Source organism: Struthio camelus, chromosome 1 (genome assembly GCF_040807025.1).
Source record: "Struthio camelus isolate bStrCam1 chromosome 1, bStrCam1.hap1, whole genome shotgun sequence".
Taxonomy (NCBI): Eukaryota; Metazoa; Chordata; class Aves; order Struthioniformes; family Struthionidae; genus Struthio; species Struthio camelus.
Genome location: NC_090942.1, coordinates 75,157,182 through 75,179,802, shown reverse-complemented (window position 1 = coordinate 75,179,802; position 22,621 = coordinate 75,157,182). Strand labels below are relative to the sequence as shown.

General features: G+C 39.5%; 1 protein-coding gene across 50 annotated transcripts in view; it reads right to left on the bottom strand.

Annotated features, from left to right (window-relative positions):
- Nucleotides 1–22,621, bottom strand: part of SOX5 (SRY-box transcription factor 5) — a 724,053-nt gene that overhangs the window by 30,902 nt on the left and 670,530 nt on the right. For all 50 annotated transcript variants that reach the window (XM_068949602.1, XM_068949596.1, XM_068949513.1 and 47 more), the window contains one exon: nucleotides 3,401–3,578. In XM_068949602.1, coding sequence (XP_068805703.1) covers nucleotides 3,401–3,578 — 178 coding nt within the window. The remainder of the gene's footprint in view (nucleotides 1–3,400; nucleotides 3,579–22,621) is intronic.

Sequence of the window (22,621 nt, the reverse complement as noted above, 5' to 3'; positions counted from 1 at the left end):
TTTTGGTCTTTAGCTGGCAGAAAGTAGAAAGCAGAAGTTTCTGTGCAGTTTGAGTGCTGTTAATTGTAGTAAGAGATAGCTTTTGGCTAAACACCCAAGAACCCTGAGAGTTTTATATGAAATTCTCTTGATCCACTTTGCTTTTATCAAATGACCCAGTTCAGTAACTCCAAGCCAACGGAATTCTAGTAATTCCAGCTTTCCTAGCATAAGGAAGGATATAACCTGCACCTACACAGTGCTACCAGTTGCTTTTTTTTAACCTCCATTTTAACAACTTGCTTGGTTTCTTCCCCACTTTGCATCTGTTCCTGATCAAGCTTGCATGTAGTCAGAATAAATTAAAAAGGAAGCAAACAAACAAACAAACAAACAAACAGTAGTATTAAAAGCTGGTTGTGCTCCTGATTAGGCTAGGTATAATACTTTCAATCCGTAATGCAGCTGAATTTGCCTAGGAACTGGAATTCATGCCCTTCTCCAGACTATTTTGGCTTTTCCTGAATACTGCAATCTTTGAGACAGTTTGGCACATGACAGTGAATAAAAGCAAGCACTCCTTATGTTTTTCAGTAGCTGCCAAGATGCTGGTGTGCAGGGAAATGATTAATATAGAAGCGAGTTGAATGTAAATTATTGTTGTTTAGGGTAGGTGGTGAATTATTGACAGAGAGGGGAACTGCATTACATAAAATGCACTTAGTTACGAGGATTGCCAAACTAGCATAGAGATGTTGAAGATAATGGCAAAGGGTAGAGAGAAGTTGTTTCTGTTTTTAGTACATGGACATATGCCTGTTCCCAAAAAGAAATGCTTGGATTTAAAGTCATACATGAAGCCATGACATGTGTGACTGCTCAGTCTGTAGCATAATTTATATGCTATAAGGACAACTCTAGAACAGGGCTACGTATCTGTATGCCCGACTTCAGTAGCTCATAGGACTCTTACTCATAGGAGGCTCCTATGAGGTTTACCTCCTCCAGACACAGCTGAACAACCCATGAACGTTTCTCCACGGCACTGGGAACCAGCAGCCTGAAGAACTGCTTTCACGGAGCAGTTTTAACTTGAAGCTAGCGGCAAGGAAAGGTGACAGCTCAGCTGCATCCCAGGAAGGTGGGCCCATGCACACCTAAAACCGACAACTTGTCTTTTGCATTGACAGTCCCAGCCATGCAAATGGTGGGAGTAACTGTCTGGCACTTAACTGCAGATTTCCCAAGAAGTGACCGTTCCTGGAAGAATCCACCTCTCAAGATAAAAAGGGAGCCCAGTCTCTCTACCATTTTTAATCCTTAGTCCCTTTGCTCCAGTTGCTATCAAGATTATCAGCAGGCGTGGACTTTTCGTGGCATAGATCCTACTGGGGGGGTAACTTCAAATTGCCTGCACACTTTTTTAAGGTCACCAAACAATTTCTATATAGTAATGATTTTTGCTTACCCTGAATTTGGGTGGCTCTGACCTAGCAGTACAGTGTTATAGTACAGTATATATTATATAGATATAGTATAGCATGGCATTGTATAGTGTCTGCAAGCCTTTCACTCTTCTAGTCCTCCATAAAGGACAGACTTTTGATAGAAGCTGGCTGTGTCTGTCCTGCTCCCGCACCACATTTAAAGAATGCTTATCTTATACATACAGTATGCACAGTGATACTGCTCAGCAACCTCAAAAAGTCACTTTCTATAGTTGTAGCTAGGAGATATACAGCAGTGAACTCTATGTCATTAACAATAACTTAAGTATGTTATCTTTTCCTCCACAGTTTTCCATGGTTTATTAATGGTATAACGCATTAATTCTTCTTACAAGAGTGACCTTTAAAGCTCCATTCATCCTCACAGCTTTTATCCAATTACATTACCACTCATTACAGGTACAGCATTTCAAAATCTGCATTTTGTTAAAAGAAGTAAATTGCAGGGGTCTCAAACCTATGAACAATATCAGGTGTGTAGGGAAAGAAGATTGGAAAGGAGAGAATAAGAGATGTCCTGCCACTGAGATGCGGGTCAGATGCTTAACTCCACATCTAAATGTGATGCTCACTCTGCTGAAGACAAAGGATTTAATGTGAAAAAACTGAAACTCAGTCCACTGTACGTGGATAGCAGTAGAGCCAACTAAATTAAAGATGAAATACATTATTACCTACCCAAGTTAAACAGTGTAGGGCTAATGTGAATAATACATGCATTAACAATTAACAGCGGGACAGTTATGAAATATTTATACAGCTATATGAAACATTTCATACCAGATAACATTATTTTCCTTTGTACGGGACATAGGAGTATATCCTCTGTCTGATATATATAACACTCATCAACATTAGGAATAATAACGTATGTATAGTGGAAGGGTAACAGAGTGGAATCTGTATCTATTTTAAACTTTGGACATAACCATGAGTCTTCGTGGTATCTATGTAGGTAGAATATAGGCTACACAAAGCTTGGAAGAGACCCAGAGAGAAAGAAAATGTTTTCACTACATCACTGCCATCTCTGAAAGTGGCCAGTAGGAGATGTTTTAGGAGCAGTAAGTCCCACAATAGCAAAGGTACCACAATCTGCTCATTTAATTCCCAAAACAGACTGTAATTTACATCCTGAAATCTTAATGCAAGTTATATTAAATCAATCCTTGTAATAAAATGTTTCAGTTAAAAGGATCAGGAATGGGGTGTATAGGCATTTTACTTATACAGACACAAAGAGCAGTTCCTTTAAAAATCGTACTTGTAAAATCATCACAAGGACCACTATTATTTAGATGGTCTTTAGGCAAAGAGGCAATTTTAATAGGAGGAAAAAATAATATTGTTTTCTGGAATGACGTTCAAAAGAGCCAGCAAGACTGTTGGCAAGATACAACATCAAATTTGTTTTAAAGCAAACCTTGTGATTGTTTTTTTAGTTAGCCATTAGTATTTTCTTGGGTAGACTAACGTAAAATAACGCCCCATGCAGTTTTTCAGTGGACTAAGCATTAAACCTGTAATTTTCCAAAGACTTATTTGCAGCCGTAGACTTCTAGCCAGCAGGGAAATTTTTGTTAAAGTTTATTCACCACTTGTTTCTCAGATGTCATGGTAGAATCTGTCTCTCTCTAACGTTTGCCATTAAACATACATCATTTATTGACTGTTATTGGCAAAGCAGTATCTCAAATAACATAGGTTTTTGTTTTCCTAGTCTGCATACAAGGTTCAGATACTCCTCCTGCGCTGTGAAGTATCTGGGAGTTTCTTCGTTGATATCAATAAATGCACTATTATGGTCAACCTGTGACACTTACACATCGCTGCCTGGCACTGGATGGTAAATGCCCACTCTTTAGTAATACCTACTAGTGGATATGAAGAGGGACAAATGAAAGTGAGCTTACCTATTGTGTTAGCTCTGGCCGAAGGACTAGCTAATGTTGCTGGCACAGAGGATTTTAGTGAACTGGCCCCACTATTTATTCTCAGAGTTGGCATATGAGGAGAGGTGGGTGATGTGGGAGATTTGCCATCAGATGTCTTGGGTTTGGCTGAAAGGTTCAGAGGCTGGGCCACTTCATCCTAGGATGAGCAGAAGATAAAACAATGTTATTAAAAAATGGCTCTTGGCACAACACTACCCAAGTAGAGACAGTTGTTTTTGGTTCATATGAAGTTTTAAACCTGCAAGGTTGTGTCATATATATTACGATCATATGTGATACCACTTTGCCGAACCAGTTTGGAACTGAGACGGCCAGTGGACCGGAAAATTTTCATGCTAGGATTACAGAACATTCTCTATTTGCACTTTTTATGTAACAATTGTCCCTGAAGAAATTACTCACATCAATAAGATATATGCTACTGTAAGTTTAGTTTTACAGTTCTGTTCTATTGTACTGTTATTTTATTTTAAATTTAAGACAGGTGAACTAAATAAAAACCAAACAGAATTTGAAGGTAAAATTCAACAGCCCCTTACCCACTCCGCTGGGCAAAATTGTCTGAGTGTGTTTTGGGGGCTTTTTACTTCTGTTTTCCTTTGAACTTCCCAGACTTAGAATTGCAAGCTCAAAAATATCATTAGAAACATACACTTCTCTTTCAGCAGCACAAGAGAGCAGGAAGGGCCTGCCACTTCTTTCTAGAAAATTTGGAACGATGGCCTGGATAATTCTGTATTAGCCTCTAGATTTTTTCATCTTTTTCTGAGCTGGACTTCAGGGTTTCAATAATTATTACTACACAGAAATAGAAAATTTGGGTCAATTTTTTTACAGGGTAATTGAAAGAACTCTAAACCTGGCTTGATTATACACATAGTAATAGCCAGTGCTATAAAATACATTAAAAGTTTAAGTCAGTCTTGTATTTTTGTTTAACTATCACAAAAAACAACAAGAAAAAACCGAAAAAGGAAAACATGCATTTCAGCAAATGGGATACTTTAGAAATGATTTTAACTGACTTTTAAATAGCCAGAAATAATGCATCCAACCACCACATGTTAGCTTAGCTTTCCTCTGACATTGTAACTTAGGAAGGCCACCCTTTAGCAAAAGCAAACGTTGTTACACTGCGCAGTTACGTTTCACCTATAGGCACTGAAGAAGTTGATTCTGATCTTTGTAAGCGGTAAGTACGTTCTCTGCTACAGAACTACTCCCGACTTACAGCAGTGCAAAGCAGACTGGAATTAGACCCATAATGTTTGAGTGTTTTACAGTTACTACTAAACTATCTGTAACTACCATCATATAATACTGATTCTGTTCCACAGAGGGTGGCGTGCTGCAGCACAGAAGGAATTTTATAGTTGCTATTGTATGTGGAAGTACAATGTAGATGTATGACTGTCTCCAACCACCAGAAATTTGCTTATGTTTCTGCAAAGCTCTGTCATATAGCTTTTCAATTACCTTAAACAAGCAAACTTTGAACTAAGCACTTTCATTGTATTTGACTGTTTTTACGCTTTTGTAATAGTCATAGCTAAAAATAAATTAAATCAATCAGGAACATAGTGGACAAAACTGTCCTCTTTAAAGTGATAGTTAAGCTGTCCTAGACACAATTTGTGCATAACAATAAAGGGCGGGGGGTAAATCAATGGATAAAATTGACTTGGGAGTCTACAGTGTTTCGCCGGAAGTGACTTAGGCACTTAGAAGGCAGAGTTCTACTGATCTGCTGGAGACTTCAGCCTCTGGGTTATGCAGGTGTTCCAAAATTTTGCCCAGTTCAACAAACAATTGAGGTTTTGAGAAGGTATTCTTTCCCTTACACAAACACAAATCCGTCTGAGTTAGAATAAAATAGACTAACGTATTAGCCAAATAGAAGGGGACTTGCCTTGCTCTTCCATTATTTCAATTAAAAAATCCCAGAACAGTGCAACTACAATGCTGGAGGATCAGTACTGAGATAGTTTACACAAAAGCATAACTTCAAACCAATCGACAAACCAACCAAACACAGCAATCCTGTGCTAGACTAGGATCCCTGAAGAGCAAAGCTGTCTATTTAGAGGACAGCATCAGAAGCAATGCAAACCTGCCCACAAACTGGTTTCAGTTCAATTCAAGAGAGGTTAGTTTCCATGTATATCCAATTCTTGACCTCTGTTATAAGTGTCAACAAAAGGGGCAGATTAGTTCCAGATATGGTAGTGAAAGCTGCAGTATGCTCTCTGTCCACTAGAAATCTGACTGAGAGTAGCACTTCATTTCAGACAGACCACCAAACAGTCACTGCTGGGAATGGCTTTCACTCCCTATAAACTCAGGTCGGATTCCAATCTGCCTCCTAGAGCTAGAAGTTTTCTTCAGCCTTGTCCTTTTTGCTCAGTCCCTGGGCTATCCTGTCTCTATAAAGTTTATTTCCTTCCCTTCTCTCACTCCTCCCTTCCCTCAATCCCTTCTTCTGTTGCATTTTTTTTTTTTTATCCTGGTGTGAAGGCAAGGTTTTGTGCACGTCCACTATGCAACAGTTTTTGGTCTCATTTAACAGAAGTCAGAAAAAGGGGAGGTGGTCTTTCCATCCTAGGCATCCAGTGATGAAGCTATCTGTGCTGTAGCTGCTCTTGGTGGTAAGTGCTCTTCTTCATTCAAGTTAGCATGGCCTTCTCTGCAGCCAAGAAGCATGAGGCCTTGTGGAAATAATAAAAGGCGACAGTTCCAGAGCTGATAAATGTCATTCCAAATCGCCCCTTCGTTCACTTTCCTTGTGTGTTCAGGCTAACAGTAAATTAATTGGAGGTCATACAAGCTTGGTTCTTATATAGCAGAATAAGTAAACAATTTAAGCTACTATATGTATTTATAACATGATATTACTTCACTGTTCAGTCTTTGTAACATGTTTACTTCTGTTATTTCAAAGAGCATTCTCACATCCACCCTGGAACTCAAATACGTTAAAGACTCAGTCAGAGAGTTTGGAAATCCTCTGCTGGATTCTGAGCTGGTAAGAATTTCAGTCATCCCCTTTACCACTATGGAACTGCACTGATTTATCCCATGGGAATGTAAAAACTACCTGGGAGACAGGTAACAGTACACAATTGTGTTAAATGTGAAGGCGACTGTTAGGATCTTCATGCCTGCTCTCAGTGAGACATTTTACCCTTTTCTCTTTCTGCAAACATAAATTCGAAATTCTCTGGATGAGTTTCTATTCTCTGCTCTTCCAGGCTGAATCAGGGAGGAGTGTACTGTTTTCATTATTCATTTGCACCTGCGTAACCAAGAGAAGAATTTTGTGCTGGCTTACCTTTATTTTTACTATAACTTCTTCCAGCTAACATTCTGCCACGTTATAGATTAGCAGGCCTCACTCTCAGTTATATCAAGGCTGCAGGTAAGTGCAGCACAAAGGGAGCTAGGGTAAATAACAGTAATAATAAAAAAATCATATGCAGCACGTTCAGTCTAGGTCAGTTGCATCTTTAAACAGGCAGAAGAGAGATTTTATTTTATGTAGAATCTAGAACAACTCTCTGCACTTGCTTTTTATTAAAGGAAGCCCAATATTGATTGGTCCCTGCCTTTTCTTGATATGCAGAGCTATTCTAAGCTGCCATTGATAAGAAAAAGCCAGTATTTTTTAAAGAATTAAACAAAGTCAAACATTTATTTATATATCAGCCAAAATGATTATTGCTTAGAGCAGAGGACATTAAGACCCAAAAGGCTTGTAATAATATAAACACAGATGTGATGAAAGTAAAATATGATCTCAATTAAAGGTTATGAAATGTTTCCTTTAAAAAGTAGCATATTTGTCTAACAGAACAAAATACACACACAAAAAATAAATGTAGAGAATAAAGCATAAGCAAAAACACATGATGGAGGGCTAATAAAATGAAGTACGCACAGTGAAGAGCAAAGCACTGGTACAGAGATCCCAGTCCCCTGTATCACAGCAGTATCAGGCCAATTGCTATTTTAGGTAGAGCGGGTGGTTTGCTTCCCAGGATCGGAAAGACTATCATTAACCAAAACTCTGGAGCTCAGGGCCTTCATTTGATCTAGAGTTTTTTTCAGCTGACATAGGGGAGAAAATACAAGAACCCTCCATCCGCACCAGCACTTGAGGGTAAATGGACAGCAGCAAAGACAAGATTCGAGAACGGAATTTCGTAGCTTCATTAACACCTGGATTTGTACAGCTTTGAGCTTTCATATTTAAGCATCAGACATCAGAAATCCTCAAATGGAAGGCTTTGTAAGTGCCTCACAAACAATCTTTAAGCAGAAATACCGCTGGCACATTGAGCGTGTATCATACTGCTTTTATGAGGTTCGTATGGTCCTTTGAAAATGTAAAAATGCTAGGTAAACACAAAGTGCTTACTAACACGGAATGAAAAAATTGAAACAGAGAGAAAAGGAAAGGACTTGATCAAGGTCATATAGTAAAGTAATGAAGAGTTTCAGATGGACCGAGGAATTCTGCCTCTGAGTCACGCATATTACAAATAGTTGACTGAAATGGGGTCTTTTCTAATGTTTCTATGGGTCAGATCAAGCTGTCTCTATTTATTCCCTCCTAAGATAAAAGGTTCATTTAAGTCTGAATATGGAGAAAGAAGATACTGAAATCTGATTTTGACAATCTTTCTAAATCAATTATTAAAAATTTCATGATTTCAGTACCAAGAACTGAATGAAAGACTGATAGCCCAGATGCATGAACCAGTCTCAGAAAAAGGAAAAAGGTGGTAGAGGGGAAAAGAACCCAGATGATTTAGCTGGATTTTTAATCCAGCTTCTTTTCACATATTTTACAGATTAATTTAGTATTAAAATATAGTTACTGAATTATTGTACTGTAATTTAAATCCAAGCATTGCATCCCACTGTGGCACACACTGAAGGTCCAGGTTGCACAGTTTATTGCAAAATCATGAACTATGCTGTGTATCATCTCACTGGCAATACAAATGTGCTTAAATGACCTGGCATAAGCACAGCCTAGCATGCTTTACCAAAGAGGCTTTTCATGACCTCTGGGAACACATTCGCCACATATTGCTGCCCATTTAAATGACCTTGACAGTACAAATCACAGCCAAATGAGTTAGAAACAAGAAGCTGGAGAGGGACTTTCTAAAAGAATGCCTCTCCTAGCCCTCCAGAAACAAAGCCTCATTCCCCTACTCTGTTTCTGTTGCATGGAGATCTTCATTTCAACAGAAACGCAAAATATGGAGCACTCACTGGCACGTCTGGGGCTGAAGACAATGATGCTATTGTTGCGCACTGAACAATGCAGCCAGTCAGTGCCTTATCCACTCAGTCTCTAGCTCATCCAGAAATGTCTAACCAAAATATATGAGAAGCAGAGGCGCAACAGTATATAGCAAATAAAACCCTTCTGCATCACTGTCCCTCAAGACTACAGTTGTCCATGCACTCACACAAAGATACTGGCAGCTTTATGCCCATCCCCTCCCCCTGCTTTGAAGCCACTCATGGTGAAATTATCAGTAGTGATAATAAGAAGCCGAGAGGTAAAGGCAGTTGTGAAACATGTTGTATAAATGAATCATGCTGCTGATATTATCCTCACTGATGAAATAATTGTATTAAATTAAGCAGGGATGTTCACATGACAGGATGGGTGAATTAGATAATGCTCATCTGCAGCTGCACCTCCTCCTGCCGCATTCTCAAGTTTTGATTAAGAATAATGTGTCCCTTCCTGCAAAGGTGGAAATTTCTCTAACTACACAGAGAGAAAGAGATGGAGACACATAAACAGACATATCGGTCATGATAAGATAATACAAACAGCAGAACTATTTAGGTTTACAGAAGTCACTTTATCCTACTGTATCTCTTTGCCTGTGAGTCGCAGCGGAGAAAGTACATAAGGCACTAAAGATAAGACAGAAGGCAAGTATTAGAAAGGACTGCCTTCTTTTCTGGTCCTTCTGCAAAGTGCACAGACTTTTCATTCTGTGATATCTGCAGAAACATCTCAGCCCAAATTTCTTATATACTTGAACAAGATTTTTTTACAGTGTTGCTTTGCTGAGTATCTTTTCCTGAATACGTTGCTCTCAGGAGCTACGCGGTTTATCGACTTGGCGCATGTTACCCAACCAAAGTTAGTACTTTCAAGCTTTACAGATATTCCCCAAATACTTCTACTCGTGGGACTCAAAGCTGAGCTGCCTCATATTTGTGGCAAACATTATGGTTTTGTTTTCTCATTAGCTTCTTTTAGGGGACTATTCAAGGAATAAATTACTCCCAAATGGTCATTAATACACTGGTGGTATGCTTTCTTTTCTTGCACAGTCTGCGTTCCTGTTCACGGGCAAAAGTGATGCAGGAACACACAAGCGTAATTCATTCTGCTTTTTAGTATAAGAGACAGACAGTCTTTTTCCAGTCTTTTTTTACAACACTGGAGGATCTTGGTGAGGATATTCTCTAGGGACTTTGTCCTCTCACAAAGAACCCCTAACTTCTTCCCCTTTCATTTTTCTTTCCTGGAAATCTTGCTGCCAGGGAAGAGGTCTGCAGCTACAAAGACTAATTTGCTGCCCTGGAACCCCCACGCTTTGATTTGGTCTAGTCCACATGTTGTCACGATAAAATCGGGGAGCTGATGGGTTGTTTTCCGTTTGTATCTGGCATCGTTGTTTCTACAAGTTTTACATAGGATTCACAAACAGATGTAGGAAGAACAAAAGAGGAACATGTAAAACAACCTGTCTGTAAACATGGAAGGTCCTAGGAGCTGTATGCTACCCCCCACAGCAACCTTTTTTCTGGTTGTGCAGTGCTTACTTTGTGAGTATCACTCCACTCTTTAAGCCACAGAGTACAGCTGCAGAAATAACACAGGACCAAGCATACGATCGCTTGAGACCTCCAGCTAGCTCCAATATGGAACAAAGTGGGCTATTTCAGCCACAGAGCATCCTCAAAGCAGTGTTTGTGGAGTGCTTGTGTCTATGAAACTCCTCCTAGAAGTCTACATCCAATGATGATCTGGGACAAAGCCATTAATCTGAGGTAACCCCTGGTCAAAATTTTGTATGCAGAACTGTAAAAGTAGCTCTAACATTTCTTTAAGAAATCCAAGTGCTGTACTGGGACTTAGCCCTCTTGGGTCTCATGGAGCTGAAGGCAGCCTGTTTGGCAAACAGAATACATTAAGGCATACAGCTTAGCAAAATGAGCAAACTGGTATGTGTTTACTCAAAATTCATTCATTTAGATTCTAAAATCCTCAGAGAAGCATCCTCCAAACCATACTTCCAGCTTCTGGCTGGCTCTGGACTGCCAAAACGCCCACCATCCTTGTGAAGTCTCCTGGTAATCTCCACAGACAAACAGCACAATGTGTTTGAGGAAAGCTGCCGGTATGCTATTTCTAGGCTATTTCTGCTTGATCATGAGTTTTAAGTCACACCAACCTTTAGGGAAACCTAACGAATTGTGAACGCTTTTACCAATTCAGAACCAAACTTCAAACATACATTTTCGTCCATATAAAATATAACTGACTTATTCGTATCGCCATTATTTTGATGTTTGGGCGTTTGCTCTTCTGTTAGACTGAGAGTCTAACAGAACTGAGAGTTGCTTGCCACGTGGCTTAGGACCCCATGCATGGGTCTGCAGTACAACGTGAGGCAAAATTGCAGGAACAAAGTCCTTCCCAGCATTTGCTTGCATCTCATAATAAAAAAGCTACTTCTCATGCTGCATCTCTGAGCAAAAATTTAACTTAGTAGCCTCAGTCATAAAAAAATTTCAGTGAAGCTTTTTTGAGTAAATCCTGCCAGGTCTGGCCTGAAAACTGGGAAGGCTTCACACTGAGTAAAACATGAGCCAGTGTTGAGAGACTGGCCACTTGGGATTTTGCTACTGCACACTTTGTGCCAGATCCGAGTCCTTTTGTTAGCTTCTCACTTCTAATAATTATTGTTCAACTGTATATCCCATATCACTGCTGTACCTATTTATTTGGTATAATATTATTAATGAAGTGCTTCTCTAAGAAGGCTGAAGTCAGCTGCTAAGCAGGAAGAGTGATTTAAGGCACAGGTCAGCAGGGATTGATGCAGATACTACAAATCTTCAGGGGATGCCAAGAACCAATTTTTCATGCTTTTAACCATGCAAATCACTACACAACAAGTAAAAAAACTTTAGAGAGGATCACAAAATTGTGGGGGACAGGAGGGAAAAGGTATCTTCTTAAAAGAATGTTTCTTCCAAACAGCCCCCACTGAAATACATGGCAAGTAAGAAAGGGTGAAAGGGGAAAAAAAAAGTCACTTCTCCCATTCTTCAGAGGAATATTAATTAATTAAAGTTCATAATTACCCCTACAGCTTTTCCCTTTTTTTAGAAACAGGAAGAATGAGGTACAAAGTGGATAAATGATTTGCCTAATCTCACACAGCGAGTAAATAGTTGAATCGGAACGAAGAACAGAGCCATTGCCACTCTTATTCAGACCAATGACTTTTTTGGGTACTCTACTGAATCTCCCAAAATGTCCAGCTGCTTCAAAAGAAGCTGCAAGACCAAGTAGGTGGCTGTCCGATAATCCAGTCTGTGGCATGTATTCCTGAACTTCTGTTGGATAGAAACTGAAGCATCCCATGCCCTGAAGCATGAGGCCTTGTAGCTTGGGTCTTGCTTTGATTTGTTTTCCCTAAGCCATTGCTGCAGATTTCTGTCCCTACAGAACTGTGAAGCCTCACCTTGCGGTAGCCTGCTCTTACTAACACGCTCCCCCACCCATAACAAGCCTGTTTAAAATGTGGAGCTAGACTTTAGACTGGATTTAGTTTGCTGCCTAAACCGAACTTGGAGTCACCATCCTCCAACAAATAACCCCTAGGAAATATTAAGCAGAACGAATAGCAATGAAAACAACAAAACCTGAAAGGATGGGGAAGGACTTGGAAGGAAACAGAACAAGGACCTGCAAAGCCAAACAGCGTTACAAACTGGTACATTTTAAATGAACAACAACAAAACAGAAGCCACACTGATCAAAGCCTCCCACCTCCTCTCTGTGGTGGATGACACCTTCGCTGGGAGCACACCACCACCTCTAACCCCACACCTGCAAAAGGAATTAATTTCAAAAAGAATACAGACCAAAGCACACCGTATCAAAACAAATTAGCAACAGACCCCTCCTCCCGCTGTGGTCAGGCAGGGGAAGCAAAAATGCTGCATGGATTGTCAGATTCAAGGGGGAAAGAAAAGACAAAACAAAAACAAAAAACAGCTTGTTGAAAACTTTAGAAGAAACAAGTCAAAAGAGCTTGAAAGAAAAGAGATTTCAAACAGCTTAGACAACCGACAGTGGACTAAGAAATCCTTTTTCACAAACCACCTGTGTTTCCTCTGACTTTGGGTATCTCTACGCAGCCTGGGTATATTTTTCACTGCGAGAGAGGCAGCTACATGTGCAATACAATGAGTAGGTAGTGCAAAGATAAAATGCACCGGTTTTATTTATAGGTATACACAAGCTGTATGAAAAGTGTCAAAATATGTTTTGTAACTGTAGATATGACCTGCCTGACAATTTGTTTTTCAAACTAATAGCTTTTCAAAGGGGAACTATGAACATAAAACTCATCCTCCTTCAATGCTTGCACGCTATTAACAACATCCCAGATCACTAAAATCAAAATGATTTTTCAGTTCTGTCTTTCAGTTCTGTCTGTATGTTTTTTTCATATCACCTCATTTTAGCAGTAAGACCAAAACTGATCAACAGTTCCAGAAACTGGGGGCAGCAGAGGAGGGGTCTGAGGTACCGTTGCGAGTGTTTAAAGCCAGCGCATGCTCCACCTTTGAAAACTGCACACACAGAAAAAGAAAAAAAAGTTTGTTTGATATTTATACCCCACCCATAGTCAGGTATCTGTGGTTTAACTTCTTCAGAATATACCTGTTGGGAAGGGTCGTCGCCTTTACTATGCCACAGTCATGCCTTATTTATTGCTGGTTCCTCGGGTCATGCGTGGGCACCCAAAGAGACTCGGGTTCATTTCCTGATTTTGCAATAAACATCCTCTGGAAACTTGAATGAGTCACTCATCAGCTAATTTTCTTCTGCATGTGGTCATTGAGATCTTTGCAAAGTGGTTATAAAATATTACCGAATACAAATGTTGCTGTTTTGCACTAGCGCAGATGGCTGTAAGAAGTAAAAAGCCACCTCTTTTGCCTTCATTCTCTACTTATAAAATGGAGAAAAGACATCCTTTCACCTATAAAAATGTTTTCTTCTAGGCAAAGTGAGCATACACCACATATATGTTTATTTCATTGCATGAGGACCCCACCCTTTAAAGCTCTTTAGGTTTAGTAAGCATTATTGATATTATACTTACATAATTATCCTAATGAACATATTAAACAATCATAATAATCATAATTAAAATTGAAATACATGGTAGGTCCACTTCTATTTGCTGCTGTCAGTACTGAACACAGGTTACAAGCAGAAGAGCGCTGAAGAAGTATTCCGCCCCCCTTGGTGAATAGACTGTTCAGATCTTATTCCTGATTCACACCAGCAAAAATGAAATCACCATCAGGACTGGTATCAGGGCCAAATTGCTGGAAGGCACAATGAACCACTAATTGCTGGATTCATTAGTAAGACTCATAGTTTGTCCCCATGAGATGCTGAACACTTTCAGCTCCTTTTAAAACCTAGCGTCTTAGAAATTAAAATTAACAACCTCAAACTAGTATTTCTGTTACACTGTAGAAACTCAGCATGAATTTGAAGTCAGATCACAAGAATGCCAAGAATCTATTGTGTAAAATTAGGCAGATTTTTATCTACCATTTTCCTGTTAATTCCATACACACATCCATACACAATAGATACTCCATGCTGTTCCTCAAGCCTAAACAATCAGTTAAAATAGTTTTTGTAAAGCTGAAAGAAGACAACTGCCTTAAAAATACCTTTCAAATAGACCCAGCATCACACTGTTAAGATTGGCCTATTCTTTTCAGACATAAAACAAATGTCTATTTAAGAACACATCCAAATGCATTTCCATCACTCAGCCAGAACACATTCACCTCCCAGAAGCGAACACTGTACGATACAGAAAGAGAGAGAGAGAGAGAGAGAGAGAGAGAGAGAGAGAGAGAGAGAGAGAGAGAGAGAGAGAGAGAGAGAGAGAGAGAGAGAGAGGAGACCTTTAGTCCACCTACTGGCTTCACTAAAGGCAATGAATCCAGCCCTAGCTCATTTCAAGTAGGTTCAGTTGTGTCAAAGGTTACCCACAAGCTATTTTTTGATGATTTATAGCCGATGTCTACAGATCTCCTTTTATTTTAATAACTTCAATGAGACGTTAAGACATGCTTTGTCTTCACAGAAATACACAAGAGGGAAGTTGACATCTTAAAAAAAAATCCAAGAGGCCTATTCGCTATTTCTGAACAGGGCCCGCTCTGGGCAGTTTTTGTATCTTATCCAGAAGAAGGAAGACCTCCCTTCCTCCCCCATTTCTCCCATACTGAAGCTGCTATGCTTTGTGACTTATTCTGGGCACAAATCCTACAGCACTGACTCAGTGTGTATGTCATCAGTTAATTAGGATCAAGATAAGACCCTAGGATACTTGGTAAGCATAAGGTAATTTCATCACTTCACCAGTAATAGCATACTGGTTATACATACTACTTAACATATATATTTATATAGCATATTTTCTTGTGTTTGAGCCCAGAGCAATCTATAAAGTGAGTCCCAAATGATACCATATATCACAGAAATCCTTTTGCTGAACTGAACGGTAATCATTTGGGGGTGAAATACAACACTTTGTAACAGTGCAGAAAAAGCAGAAGCAAGACACACTGCATCCACTTGAAATTTAAGATGTCATGCCTGTAAAACCCCTGATAGCCATCCAAATTTGAGATTATTTTTAGCTTGGAAATTAGGATGTGTGTGAGTGCACACATGAGATCAGCGTGCATGCATGCACATGTTTGTCGATCCTCATCTCTAAATAATTTTTGAGCTAACCAGGCAATTTCTAATCAGGCATCATGATGGAATGAAGTCCTCGAAGAACCACAGGATTTGTTTAAAGAGATAACAGGACAGGGGAGTGGGGCACTCTGAGCAGCTCCCCTTAGGAAACGACGCTCACATTTTAATAGACACCAGAGGATCCCCCTGAGAGACAGGTGTTCTACATCTCCAGCCAGAGCCTAAATATTGTGAGACTTCACAAATGCTCATGAAACCAGGCTTCTGGCACTCTTGGATGAACTTCTTCATTTTAAAATGAAGGTAGAAGACAAAGCAGTTATTCAGTTTCTTCATTCTGCTATATAGGCCGCTGAATATCTGTGCTACCTTCTCACTTTGGCTAGTGAAAATGATGTGGCTGTCATCTTCCTCACACGCTAGCCCCAATAAACTTTAATTGTTTGGTACACCAGTCAAACTCCTAGGTCTTACACTACAGCATTATTCAGCTTATGAGCTGCAGTTCATTGGCAGGACTCATTTTGAGTGGAGAAATTCTTATTCCTACGGCTGTGAAATTAGGAACTGTAAATCCAGATATGAAGTGTAGTGGGCAAACAGTCTTGTGACACCACTTTAACTTTTGACATCACACATGAAATGCTACTTGACATGCATTTCTCAACCAAACATACGTGTCAAATTTCCCTGAACTCAGATTATGCCTGTGCCTTTTATAGAGCACGTTGAAAGCCCAGCCCAGCCACATGTTTATGATGAATAACGAGCAAACAGCGATGAACTAATTCATCCCATAGTTTTAACTGCTGACTCATTATTTTCAGTGGCCATCAGAAGCTAGCATAGGAGTAACCAGAAAGGGAACAAGAGAGTTTCAGGGAAGACTAAGAATATCGGAAACAGGCACAAAAAGGAGTCACTCTGATCTGCAAGCAAAGCGGAAGAAACATGAGTTTAAACTAGAAGTATTCAAGATTCTGCTGAGGCAACCTACAGCTAAATTCAAAATATATTAACTTACAGCTGTGAACTGAAGTCTGTACAGCTCTTAGCATGGCTAAAGATAAAAATAATCACTGACCTGGAATGACTGCAGCCCTGAGAGAACTACCTTTGGAAAGAGAGATATTCACAAGAACCTGACATCACAAAAATATTCTTTGGAACTGTGATAATCATGTTGTCTTCCTAATGGTACACTGAATTAAAACTGCTTTAGTAATTCTGTCACTACATTACTCCTTTTTTCTGGTACACTGCTTCAGAGTTTTCTCCGGAGCGCTTTGGAGAGGAATAAATGTACCCTTGAAACCTCAACTTTAAGAAGCTTTTTGTGCCAATTTTCCCATGGATATGTCATGTTGGGTTGTGTTTGTCACTATGTAATTCCTGTTGTGTTCTGTTAGCTTGAAATCATGTAACGCGATGTGGCTGATTCATGACGTGACATGTCACTGCCTGGCATGTCAGCCAAAAGCCTGTACGAACCCATGTGTTACACTTCTGCACACACATAGCTATTAAAAACACCCATTTAAAAAAAAAAAATCTACTAGCAGGTGCTGGCACATCCATTCAAAAAAGTTTAAGAAACATTAATAACTTATGAAATACTCTAAGTTACATTCTTTCAGTCACATCGTGACTGGAAATTGAAGAGCCTTCTCTCCAGCATTCTCATAGCAGACAAGGTCTTCCCCTCCATGCATTCAGTGGGTCAAGATACTGAGCAATCTTTCATCAAAGATTTTTTTCTCAATCAGGATTTTTTTTTCCAAAGACATCAGCCATGACATTAACTTATCTTTCTCCCCAAAAGGAACAGGAAAAAAGTAGCAACTGAAATGAAACAAACAGAAACTAAACTGACTCATTAGTACAAAAAGTACACATTTGAAATCATAGTTTGGTACCACTGGTGTACAAAGGTATGTGATCAGGATCAGAATTGTCTAACTGGTTTCATATATGAGCCCTTGTTTAATAATGTAGAAAACAACATGGTTTCTTGTCTCAGTTTGTCTGCTGCTAATTTCCACCTTCTTTGGATACTACTGAAACATTTTGACCAGGCTTACTATGGAAAAAAGTATAATTCTACTGAACAATGTTTATGCCTTTGCAGAATTGCAAACATGAGGTCTTCTATGTTTTGTCTCTGAAAATTAATGTCACTTGATTAAAATAATAACTCTTAGATTCATTTGATTTGTTAGCTGCCCTCTAAGCCTTTGAGATACATTTATATGTGTCTATAAGTTTCAGCCATGACAGCCAGAAGCTTTTGGTTTAAATGAGATTCCTACGCATTCACATGACTCCAGGAGCTGGGTCTTTAAATGCATTATGACATTACAAGGCATAGCAACACTGCCTTGAGAAGCCTATATACTCTAAAGTAACAGGATTTACATATAAATTCTCTGAAACCCTCTTTCATGCTCTTTCCACTTCACAGTAAGCAATTTAAAATGTATGCTACACAACAAATGTGAAGTTCTCAGAAACTTGAGTGATGCATTTGCCAAGCACTTAATATAACTCCAGAGTCCATACCAACCTATAAGAAACTGTCTCTTTGAATTTGAAAATAAAACAGGTTCCTTCTCCATTCTGCTGCTAATGTTGCTTCTCTTCAACTATCTATAGCTACCAAGGATTACAGATTAAAATGTTTCAGATTAAAAAAGAAAGAAGGTTGTAGAGCTCCCTTGTTAAATGCTAATCATGCAGCAATGGGTACAGTAATACTTACTGCAAACTAGATTTCTTTGATGCTTAGTTTAAATTGCATTCTGTCTGAACTTGTCAAGAGCAGCTAATTTCAAATCTAGTATGTAACATGTGGAAGCAAACCACTCTCAGCAGACAAAGCAAGCAGCTTCTGGAAGCTGCTAGACTGATTATATTAAAATTTGATACAAGCAGCTCAGAAATTTACTTTCTGTGTTGGAAAGTGCTACGTTTGGTAAAGGATGGGTATGCTGCTGTCCAGTGGATGGCCCTGCCATGGCAGCCTGTGGACTTTACTTGTCCACACATGCCACAAAGAACCTAAACACTTAAACCTGAACTTGCCGTGAAAGGGAAGATTTTGTGCCTGAACTGAGGCATCTGGCTTCCCTGTAGAAGAATCTTGTAGAATCAGAGTCTTTTGCTCCATTTCAGGCTCTCTCCTATTCCATGAAAGCAGTACATTGCTACTGTACCGTTATTCTGCACAAGCCTGTGCTCCTGGAATAAATATATGCCTTGATTTAGAGTGTCTAACAGCTCAGAGTCTAGAAAATAAATCTCTGGAATAAAAGAGAGATGAACTTTACTCGAAAGGAATTTCATATTAAGAAGGAAACTAGAAATTATCGTGATACTGGTGTAACTGGCTGTTTGTTATCTACATTTAAACTTAGAGCTACTACCAGTACTATCGGTCCTTCATCTTTTCAGTGCTGTGAAAGATGCTCTGATACTTGACAGCCCCCTATCCAGAACACTTCCTCCCAAGTTGAACTTCACCTATGAACTTCTCATGGTTAGTTTCCCTTCCACAGAAGAAACAATCTCTCCTAAGTATTTTCCAGCTATCCCCCTGGAACAAGCCCACGTGAAAGGTGAGGATGACCGACAAAAATAACAGCAGCCGGAAAAAATCTAATCTTTTTTGTTTCTTTCTGCAGCTCCAGATTCCATGCTGTCACTCCTAAATCCTTTCACTGTTACACTTGGGACTGAGTACATCAGCGCAACAGCTATCTTAGGGACATTAAAAAAAAAAAAAAAAAAAACCTGTGAGTGTTTTCTTGTTTGGGGCTCCTCCAGTCTTTTTTTCCGAAACACGGCTTTTTCTTAATGAAATTCCTTCTTCCAAGTGACACTAGGTGGGCAGTTCTGTCATAATGCCTTTACAGAAGTAAGCGCATAGATATTTCTAAGTGACAGAGTAAGACACAAAACTGAAACAAAATGTCAGGTCCCAACATTCCTGAATGTCGAGGGAACCTGAAACTGGATCTGATTTTAGTAGCTGCCTCCTGAAAATAATAGTGCATGGTGTCATGTCTCAATCTGCAGTGTCACTGTTAAGCCAGTGCTGTGGAACAGTTATTCAACAAGGATGAAAACTACTCGCTGTCTGCCCGTGCTCCCCCCCTTAGGAAAACCTTTCCCACTTAGGAAAATATGGAACCTTTCTTGGTTCATACCAGGTAAGGAAGGCACTAGCACTAAGGAACAGTGAGGAACTTGTCAGGAGCACAGACTGCCTATTAGTCATTACCATTTTGCTTTACATTTCTGTTGTTCCCTATCCGATTTCTGAAGCCCTCTCTTTCAGAAATGCAGTGGTCTTGCTTAATTTGTGTGGCTTGCCTTTGTTCTGTGATAGCAGATTTCAGAGGACTTTTCTTCCCCTTTCCTCTTTGTTATGTTTTCTTCTCATTTTTCATTATTAAAAGCACTGACTGAGTCTTACAAGGACTGACTGGCTGGCAACTCTGCTTGAGAGACAAGCTCCTGCCAGAGGGACATGGTATCGGGAAACAGAACTGCGGAGAGTTAATCTGAAAGAGCGTCCTACGAGCCCTGCCATGTATTTAATTTATTTTTAGGAAAGTGGAGAGGTATGGAAAGCAGGAAGAATGCTGTGCGAGTCCCTACTGTTGCTGCTGCTGCTTTTTAGATACTGTTAATAACAGTGTTTTTATTGTTCAGAACACACTGTTTTAAAAAAAGCATCTTAAGTTCCACTAACACACTTCATTTCACTGTGCTCAGGCAAATGGTTTAAAAAGTCATTGTTAATATGTCTGGCTGCCATGTATAGGGAGGAGCGCAAAGAAGAGAAAAAGAGTCTCCAAGATCCCATTAACCACTCTACATTCTGCTGTTTAGGAATAAAAGCATAAGGCAGCAAATGAAAAAGGCTGACAGGTAAAGAGATAATTAGCTACAAGCTCTCCATTAAAGAGTGGACACAGATATTAAAGAAGTACCAAGTACTATAGCATAGATAAGGTCTCTGTTTACAGCTCCCCACACATCATTGCACCCATACCATCAACTCTCTTCTTAATTATTTTACAGGTATTTCTAACCTGTTAAATGGACTGACAAGGGGACTGGGAAATGCAAGCACTGAATAATGTTTTGAATGCACGGATTTATAATGTTCAAAGTCTAACTGCTACTCTGGTGCTGATTTAATGAATTCATTTACAATGATTTTTAAATCAATGGCATATGAAGAATTGTGTCCAGCCCAGAAATTCACAAAAATTAAAAAGCCTTGTAAATCTTGGAGATAAACCCGTTGTAAACATAGCAATGTTCTAGCAGAAATAGCGTGTCATACATTATTTTTGGGAAAACCTTCCCTCTAAAATACCCCAGTATTCTCCTTACTGAAAGTAAGGATACCTTAATTCCCTGCTGTCTGGAAATGCATGCAGCAGCTGCTAAGCTCTTTAATCAATGAAGAGGACAATAATTGCCATTAGGATACAAGGTCTAACATGGGCAATGTGCTAGCTTCACACAGTTCCTCTTTCTCTTCTCTAGCACTTTGCAGACAGGGAAAAAGAGTTTGGCCCAAGCCAACACATGTAGTCACACCATTTAATCAGCTGCATGCAGTCAAGATCAGTTCTCTTTATCATACAGTTGTCCTCTTTATAGCCAAAGTACTTCACAGTGTTGTGCAGAACAGTTAGCTCACATCCCCCAGAATATCTGATAGCATTAAATAGTAAAAAAGCGTTATGAAGGGGAAACACTGATACCCTTCTACGTATGAATAGCAATGTATCCATCATCTGAAGAGCTGAAACTAATTACTTAATTACTTTCCTTTAACATGTTCAAACATGAAAACTAAAGTGATCAAAAAAGGAAACTCTGAGAGTAAAAGCAATCTGCATGGCACTTATCAACTAGGCCTCTGCAATAGTCACAGCTTGATGTGGGGCAAGCAAACTGGTACAGCTATTGTGCATAACGGAGCTCAATTTTTTCCACAACATAAATTTTCACATTCTGCGCTAGCATACAAAAGAGAGAGGTGAAGAAACTGGAGACAAAGACCCCCGAGCAGCCGAGCTGCTTAGGGTCATCATCTAAAATGAAGTTCAAGTCAACAATTTGCCCGAATTACAATTAGAAATATTATTTAACTGTGCGTCCTTATTAGCGAGCCATCATGGGGCCTTGTTCTCTCTCCTTCTCTTTGGATTATTATTTTTTAAATCATATTTTTAACCTGAGTCAAGAAAGTTCTCCTGCTGAAACTGCTAAGTACATTTCCATCATCAGTTTGACTGGGAGAGCAAATTCCCAACCAGCTCCTCACAGTAAACGGGTCTCTTACTTTTCCTAATGGTTCTGTCTGAATTAAAATTGCTATATCCAGTCTCCTTTCTTTATTATGTCCCTAGGATTAGATGTCATTGACAGTAAAGCCAACACTGAGTCAGCTATAGTTTCCCATTCAGACAGCTTAGGTGAGAAGGGAACAAGTACGCCACTGGTCCCTTTCTACCCTACCATAAGCAGGACATGGCTGGTGCATATGGCAGTAACTGTAGCATTGTCAGCAGACACTCCTCAAATAGGAAAGAAGCTCCCACGGAGAATCTTTGGCCATTTTAAGGCCAATCTCTGCTGCATTAGAGGGGCAAGCTCTTAAATCTTTAAAATGAGAGTCTGTTGCTGACTGTAGGCAACATGAAAGATTTTCAATCAAATTTTTACTGTGGTGATCAGAGGATTAGATAATGTGAAAATAAAGTACCATCTTTGGTTAAGGATTCACACTGATATTTGTCTGGATATTGCAGTTGAGGAGAATCTGATTGTGTATATCCAACTGCTTAGTGCTGTTTCTGGCTTGTCTGAAACACATTTCCTTTCCTTGTCACAAATCCCAGGTGCTACTGCTGAGCAAATAGTAACATCACTGCCAGAAGTATTTGAAAAGAACAAAAAAATTGATTTGGACAATCTGTGTGCTGTTGCCATTGATGGAGACACAACTGTGAGTAGGGTTAGGGCTGAGGTCATAACAAGGTTAAAAGAAAAGTGGCCAGGAATTCTCTCCTGTCACATTT